Raw genomic sequence first — 8,631 nt, forward strand, 5'->3', positions numbered from 1 at the left:
CAACCAACTCTCTACAATACCAAGGATAAGAAGGACCAACGACGATCTGATACTTAAGGAAAAGGAGGAGAGGAGTGAGGAGGAGTCAGTTTCTTTGAAGATCGAGGCGCTTTTTAGCGGACAATTATGCCATTCTACAGAAGTATTCTACAGAAGAAAAGCCTGTTACGAGTAAGTGGAGAAGAAAGATCTACCGAGATTCTTATCTCATTCCATTCCAGTGGCTCAACCAGTAACCAATGGCGAAAACTCAAAAATCCATGGTTTCCCGGTAGAACCCTATTTCGCCCAAGTTGTTTCGGAACCGGAAAAAAGAAGCGGTTTTTCGCGCAGCTTGCTCATAGTGCGGGTCCCACTTGTATATTGTATTTGGCCGAAGAAGCATCAGACAGGTTTACGTTCTTACCTTCTTGGGACTCCATGGACCAAGATCTTCTTTTATTATATGGTCAATATCGATCCACTTTAGCAGATCATATGGATGTAGAAAAAGCTTCAGATTTGGATGAATTGGAAACATCTCTTTTCCATTTCTATTTACCCAGTTCATATCTTTCTTTCGTGTGTTCCCGGGAGGAATTCGATCTCTTCAATCTCTCCATACCACCTAAATAAGAGTCAAATAGGTCGGGAAGAATAGAGCATATTAGGATATGGGTCGGGTTGGACGACATACATCTTGGTTGGTTCCCCATCTTTGCAGGGTGATGAGACCAATAGCTGTGGAGCACGGATGACCATCTCTTCGAGCACAGTCCTAAGAGCGAATCCATCCTACTGCTTGGTAAGCAAGCAATCTGTGATGTAGGCGCATACTCCCAGTTCTGATTTCTCTTCTTTCTTTTTTCATATGGTGATGATAAATTGGACTAATATGGATGTGAGAGTTAACAGGTCTCAGTGCTATATGAGCAAGGGAAAAGAAGGCAAGGAATGGAGCGGATGGATCACCTCCTTTTCAGGGAGAGCTAATGCTTGTTGGGTATTTTGGTTTGATACTGCTTCGTACCCAAAACGAAAAGCAGGAAGCTGGGTTTAGCTTTTCGGTCGAGCTAGGCTTCACTTCCTATCACCCTTAGTTGAAGGAAGGCACATCTATCTAAGAAAGCAAGGAGCATCCTTCCTATCTATAGTTGTCTATAGTTGAATAGAAAGAGAAATCACTTTCGAATATGTCACCATAATGGATTTGTCTAATCACAGGGTAATGGGCGAAGACTTCCCGTGGCTACCCTACCTGAGGACGAGGACCTGCTCTCGAAATTCTCTTTAGTGATAGAGTATATTCCTCCGTGAATTCACTAAGAAATTCCAGTTGTCATAAAACCCTGCCTTTAGGAATGAAATAACAAAGGATATACCCACACCCTTTCTGATCCAATGACCAAGAAATAGCACTTTCGTCTGAGCACCGTTTCATGTACAGCTTCTTTTCCTGCTACACCCCGAACACTATACTCAGGGTTCCAAACCTCCAGTGAGTGACTATAAACGATTATGTCACCGAGGTTTTCAACTACAAACTGGTCAAGGTAAGGGTTGAATTTATCCATTGTTGTGCGGAAGAAGACCTGAATTAGGATGATATTCATAGATCAGTTACTCTTTTTGCACGTTATGGAGTTTCCACTCCATGTTGAAAACTCTTTCAAATAGCATGAGCGTTAGATTCTTTTTTTTATGACTGATATAAATGGAAACTCTTTTGTTATATGCCCGATACCCAACTTCGTTCTTTGGTAGATCCTAACACGAATTATGTACACAATGAGGATCACAATCATGTTGTTGTTTGGGTATCAAGCTATCAACTCAATCTATTTACAAAAAAGCCTTCAGTGTAGTGATGAAATTGTGATACATAACCAATCCTATTTGTTTATTACTAAAATGAATAGAATCCTATCAAATCTTTCTATTTCTCCTTTGAATTTTTCATATATATCCTATGAATTTCATTTCGCACCGGAAACTATTCTAGGAGAAGTTCGAATCCGTTCCGTTCGGATATTGATTGGTCTTGGTTTGACATGGTTACGCGTTACTGGTTCCCGGAAGACTTAATATCTCTATTAGCTAAACCCTTTCTTACCCTGCCTTTGGACTCGTATTTTGTTCGTACACAATCAACGGAGGCCTTCCCGACATATGTTGCAACGTCTTCAATAGCATGCTCTTACTTCGTTTTTCCCTTAATAAGTCATCAAATTTGGTGCTTTTTGATCCCCAGTTGCTATGGGGAACAAAGGAGGAAATACAATCGATTCCTCCATTTAAGTGGTTCTCGCTTCTCCTTGTTCCTGTTCCTAACTCTTCCCCGGGTAGTTCCCAATGTTTGGCACTTTCCATACTTCATGGGTGAAACATCAACAAATTCGCTCATGATCAAGTTACAACCTAAGATCTATGACCATATTATGTTAACTGTTCGTATTTCGTTCATTCCATCGGTATGCTCCCAGGTACCTGTAATTGTGATCCGTTTGCTAGAACCAAGGGGTCTTTCTGTAGAAACTTCCACGAACAATCGTCGTTTTTTGATGGTTTTTCCGCTTCTCACAGCTGCTCTTTCCACACCTCCGGATATCTGGTGCCAAATTGTCGCCCGTTTCCTTATTTCTTTGATAATAGAGTTGGCTATCTTTGTGGCATCGATTGTACAAGTTCGTTCAGAGGGCTGGACGAGTGATTAATACCCGGGAGAGCGGCTCGATCGACAAAAAATAAGAGTAGCCCCCTAGAACCTGGCAAAGTCATTATCAATGAATTCCAGAGCAATTCTCAACCAACATATGCGATTCATTCCCGTAAAGATTATAACACACAGAAGACTCCTTACCTTAGGAGCGGGATGAGTGATACATCCTAAGAGCGCCGGTGAAGAACGAAAGCAAAGCTTACGCTCGGGTATATCAATATTCCATCAAGAGAAAGGAGGCAGACTGGTAAGAAGGCCGACCACATAGGGGGAGCGAACCGAAAAACTCAGCTTTTCTCCGCGGACCAATCTTCCGTACCGCCCCCCCTTGACTCTCTCTCTATCCTGCGGGAAGCGCGAAGAGCTAAGCCACTAATGTCGTGGCGAAGGTTATACCTCAGAAAGTCAACGAAGCTAAGATTTCGTTATGTCTTATATCCTTTCGATCGAGTGACAACTTCGTTTCCTTCATTGCCCTTTGTTTGACAAAAGTCAAAAAAGAATTCCTCTATTTGATGTCGATTCATCCACACTTCCATTCCTTGTAGAGGAAGGCTAACTGCTTGCAGGCTGGGAGCTGTATGAGCGGTAACGTCCACGTACGGCTCCGTGAGAAGGGCGGTGGAAGTTTTAACAACCTTGTTGTACCTCACTCTCGTCTTCAATGGGGTCTGCTCTTTTTTTTTTGGGAGAGTATGCCAATATGATCTTAATGAGGTGCGGGGCTTTGCATCTGACATTCGTTGGGCTTCCCTTTTCGTCCGCCCGCGTCCCGGCGTTTTTGTGCAATAAACCCCTCCGGCCGAAGACTAGTGGTAGGTGGTCCCGCGGAGCTTTCGGAAAAGGGTAGCCTAGTGTGTAAGCACAGCAATGAACCGCGGCGAACCCTCAGACGACCTATCTAAGATTAGGGGGGAGATCCTCCGTAGTGGTGACCCTTGAACTCTTCCACGGACTGATACATGTACCGAATGCTCATACGGGAAAGTTGACTCCTGGGTCTGGTTGCTCCGAGAAATCCTTTCTTTCTCGTCCACTCAGGGGGGTGCGGACACACCTGCGCGGATTACAGGTGACAGTTACAAGAATGGCGGGGAAGTTAACAGTACCCGACGACATTCAGGGATGGATGTAGACCCATCGGGCAGGGATAATCATTCCGGTCCTGGGAGGGTGGCGACCATTCTCAAGAACCAAAAAGACTGAGCTGAGGGAAACCCTATGAGTCACTGAAACGACGGCAGGAGGGCCCTTGATCTATCAATAGAGGGAGCAAAAAACGGGCTTTGCGTACCTTTACTTTACAATATTCAGAAAGAAATAAGGATCGAAGTTTAGACCGCTCACAGGAGTTCTACCTATAGAAAGGATCATGAAAGAGGCGATCAGAATGGTACTCGAATCCATTTACGATCCCGAGTTTCCAGACACATCGCACTTCCGCTCGGGTCGAGGCTGCCACTCGGTCCTAAGACGGATCAAAGAAGAGTGGGGAACCTCTCGCTGGTTTTTGGAATTCGACATCAGGAAGTCTTTTCACACCATCGACCGACATCGACTCATCTCAATCTTTAAGGAAGAGATCGACGATCCCAAGTTCTTTTACTCCATTCAAAAAGTCTTTTCCGCCGGACGACTCGTAGGAGGTGAGAAGGGCCCTTACTCCGTCCCACACAGTGTATTACTATCGGTCCTACCAGGCAACATCTACCTACACAAGCTCGATCAGGACATAGGGAGGATCCGGCAGAAGTACGAAATTCCGATTGTTCAGAGAATTCGATCGGTTCTATTAAGGACAGGTCGTATTGATGACCAAGATAACTCTGGAGAAGAAGCAAGCTTCAACGCTCCCCAAGACAACAGAGCCATCATTGTGGGGAGGGTAAAGAGCATCCAACGCAAAGCGGCCTTGAATTCCCTTGTTTCGTCGTGGCACACCCCCCACCAAGCACCCCCCGGCTCAGGGGGGACCAGAAAAGGCCTTTCGTTTTCCCCCCTTCGTCGGCCCTTGCCGCCTTCCTTAACAAACCCTCGAGCCTCCTTTGCGCCGCCTTCCTCATAGAAGCCGCCGGGTTGACCCCGAAGGCCGAATTCTATGGTAGAGAACGCTGTGTAATAATAATTGGGCCATGAGAGAGTTTTTTAAGTCTTGCAAAAGAAAGGGCCTGCTGATAGAGCTGGGCGGGGAGGCGATACTAGTTATCAGGTCAGAGAGAGGCCTGGCCCGTAAGCTGGCCCCCTTAAAAAACCCATTCCAACATAAGGATTTGTTACGCGCGATATGCCGACTACTTACTACTGGGAATCGTGGGTGCCGTAGAGCTTATCATAGAAATACAAAAATGTATCAACCACTTTCTACAATCCGGCCTGAACCTTGGGTAGACTCTGCAGGATCAACAACACTAGCTGCACGGAGTACGGTAGAATTCCTCGGTACGGTCATTCGGGAAGTCCCTCCGAGGACGACTCCCATACAATTCTTGCGAGAGCTGGAGAAGCGTCTACGGGTAAAGCACCGTATCCATATAACTGCTTGCCACCTACGCTCGGCCATCCATGGAAAGTTTAGGAACCTCGGTAATAGTATCCCGATCAAAGAGCTGACAAAGGGGATGAGCGGAACAGGGAGTCTACTGGACGCGGTTCAACTAGCGGAGACTCTTGGAACAGCTGGAGTAAGAAGTCCCCAAGTGAGCGTATTATGGGGGACCGTCAAGCACATCCGGCAAGGATCAAGGGGGATCTATATGTTGCATAGCTCAGGTCGGAGCAAGGTGCCATCGGACGTTCAACAGGCAGTCTCACGATCGAGCACTCATGCCCGGAAGTTCTCATTGTATACTCCCGCGGGTCGGAAGGCGGCGGGGGAAGGAGGGGGGCACTGGGCGAGATCTATCAGCAGCGAATTCCCCATACAAATGGAGGCGCTATCAAAAAGATACTCCGAAGGCTTCGGGATCGAGGTCTCATTAGCCGAAGAAGACCCTGGCCAATCCACGTCGCCTGCTTGACGAACGTCAGCGACGGAGACATCGTAAATTGGTCCGCGGGCATCGCGATAAGTCCTCTGTCCTACTACAGGTGCCGCGACAACCTTACCAAGTCCGAACAATTGTCGACCACCTGATCCGCTGGTCTGCAATATTCACCCCGGCCCACAAGCACAAATCCTCGGCGCGGAATATAATCCCAAGTACTCCAAAGACTCAAATAGAGTCAATCAAGAAGGCGGTAAGACCCTTGCAGAATTCCCCAACAGCATAGAGCTTGGAAGCTCGGATCCGGTCAAGATCCGAACAACAAGGAGCACTCAACGTATAGTGACGTCTAGTAGTTGTTTTTTTCTATTAGTTTGCGATGCGAACAGGCCTTGACTTATGAAATTAGTTGAGTAGGCTTGCGTTAGTTGTCTGTTATAAGATAGAAAGTTTGGGGCTTTCGACATAAAAAAGCCTATCCGGCTTGGCTTCGCTATCGTTCATGACTTGTATTTCCGTCGGCCTGGAAGCCCCCCGGTACCTCGCATTTACGAAATCACTCTTCCTATTAAAATAAAAACAAAAAAAACAAACAATCCAAATTGACTCATTTCACTGGCCTTGCTAGGTGCTCCGAAGAATGGAAGGAAGACGGATCCCTTCTTTAAACAGCTGTCCAGACTGAATCTATTCCTATTATATACGACAGATCTTAGTGAGGGACGAAGTGAGTCATAGCCTGAGGATGGAATTAGGATCCTGGAGAGCAGGCTCGATAAAGCAGTTGGGAAAGGAGATTTTTACTTGACGAGCCACACCAATCTTCCCAGAGATCATTTCCATCTGAAGAAGGCAACGCACTCCCTTGCTGCGATTGCCAGCTCCAGGTCTATCAGGTGTTTTAAGTATCAGAGAAACTTCTAGAATTCTTTTTGCCTTGGGGAAGCCTTACAATATTCTTACATGAGAGACACTCGCTTCGTTGTTCTTACTTCTCTTCTTCTTCTACTCTTTTTCGGTCTATGGTCTATGTTGTCCCCTGCTCCATTGTGCTTAAAACCAGCAGCCCTAATTCTCCCGATATAGGATTTCTTTTAAAGGTAGCTATATATATATATATATAGAAAGGGATCTGTAGAACCATCCTCAGGTAATATATCCCTGTGATTGTGGCTCTTAATAGTCTCTTAGAACATCTCTTAGATACTCCTACCGAAGATTCCCCTCGTCTCATATGGGAAGACAATCAATCAAGTCCACTTCCAAGCCAGTTGCCATCGGAAGCAGGAAAGAGTCACTCTCTGGACATTGAATAAAGGATTTTCAAGACCCGAACTAGCGTATCGTTCATATCACCTGGAATTCTTAATAATGTGCCAACCATTCTGTCGTCAGTAGCTAAGGAAGGGGAAAAGGCTTAGAACCCTTTCGACCTGGGCGAGACATTAGAGTGATGAGCCTGTTCGCACTTATTCGCACTTATAACTGTATTTCCCGGAGGTTCCCGAATACACAGGCCCGGCAGGTAGAGTCCGGCTGGCCCTTATTGTTCTTCGCTCATTGAATAACCCCACGTATGGCACGAGTGAGGAACGAGCTTACATTTGAGGGGGACATAGGTCAAATTCCACTTTACGGACTGCAAAGAGACTTCACAGCTGATTCAAAAGCTTCAAAAGAGCTAAAATCAAAATCAAGTCAAGTAAAGCACAGGGCTCTTCTACGACCAGATCTCGACTTCTTCATAAGGTTGCCCCACTTCTTCATAATCATGATTATGCTGTGAAATTGTTATCAGGTTATATTCATGCAAGTCCTATAAAGAAGATGAATCTGGTAAGGAGATTAAATTGATGAGTCTATCTACTGGTATTCCTCCTGTGAAATATATTTCGATGTTCTGTTCAATATAATGATTGACGATATTGATAAAAAGATTGAAGAAAGGATGCTCATTTTCAATATGTACGCTTTTGTAGTGAAATAATATACCTATTCTAATCTACGCAATGAACCTTATAATGAACTAGTTCAGATTTTGCATGAATGCAACTTTCATGCGTTTACCGCAGAACGTGCTTGTAGACATAGCGCACCCATCATTATGGCGGGTGGGGATCAATGTATTAGTGTAGACCAATATGGTCGGTGTTGTATTAACCAAACGGATCAAATTCCTTATGCTTATATTATACCTGAATAGGAACATACCATCATTTTTTTCAATTACAGAATTTTTGGAGACGAAGACGATAAAACAATGCCACTAGATCGATCGTCGTCTGATCCTGGCGCCTCAATTTCTGCAAGCTCACCCCTCCGTTGTTCCGGGTCAAATCCCATGTCCCCCAACTGCACGCGCTTGGCTCATCGCATCTCTCAACCGGGTGGAAAGCCTAGGATCCGGAAAATCAGACTGAATCCGAGACAAGAGATACATTGATGGCCTCGGATAGATTAGCTTGGAATCCCTATCAGTCGAGTGCTAATGCCCTCAGCCGGTACGGAGCCAACCGTCCCCGTGAGTTTTGCTGGTAATAAAGAGACGGAAACAGGGGAATAAGTGAACATTTCATGACTTTCTGATTTCCTCGGAAGCGAGAAAGACTACAGAAGTAAGTATGAACGCCCAGAAGTTGCAAAGGGGAAAGGCAACAAACCTAAAGGTAAACCACCGCCTTAATGGAAAACTAAAGGCGCTAAGTAGGCCATTCTAAAAGCAGACCCACGGGGTGACGCATGGTCGTCAGCTCATTCCCTAACTATAGATTAGATAGAGCAGTCGCCAAATCAAATCCACATGAGAGAGAGGAACCGTTAGGACGAGGGAGAGAATCGGGCGAAGGAAAGGATGAATTCCGAAATGCAGTAGTGTTTAGAAAGTTTCCCTCAAATGGAGATATAGTCCAATGACTAAGCAAGAGCTGACGATTGAACTAGCAATAGCAA

The 8,631-nt window shown here is 45.4% G+C and overlaps 1 protein-coding gene and 1 pseudogene across 1 annotated transcript; both read left to right on the plus strand.

Annotated features, from left to right (window-relative positions):
- The first annotated feature begins 101 nt into the window (after positions 1-101).
- LOC127246201 (uncharacterized tatC-like protein ymf16) lies at positions 102-3,356 on the plus strand. Its single transcript, XM_051267450.1, has one exon. It carries the CDS (start codon positions 2,031-2,033, stop codon positions 2,691-2,693), a length of 663 nt encoding a protein of 220 aa, XP_051123407.1. The 5' UTR covers positions 102-2,030; the 3' UTR covers positions 2,694-3,356.
- A 519-nt stretch (positions 3,357-3,875) lies between these two features.
- On the plus strand, positions 3,876-6,050 carry LOC127246200 (uncharacterized; annotated as a pseudogene).
- Positions 6,051-8,631: the final 2,581 nt, after the last annotated feature.

Source organism: Andrographis paniculata, unplaced genomic scaffold, assembly GCF_009805555.1.
Source record: "Andrographis paniculata isolate CXL003 unplaced genomic scaffold, ASM980555v1 Contig270END, whole genome shotgun sequence".
In the NCBI taxonomy this organism is placed as follows: domain Eukaryota; kingdom Viridiplantae; phylum Streptophyta; class Magnoliopsida; order Lamiales; family Acanthaceae; genus Andrographis; species Andrographis paniculata.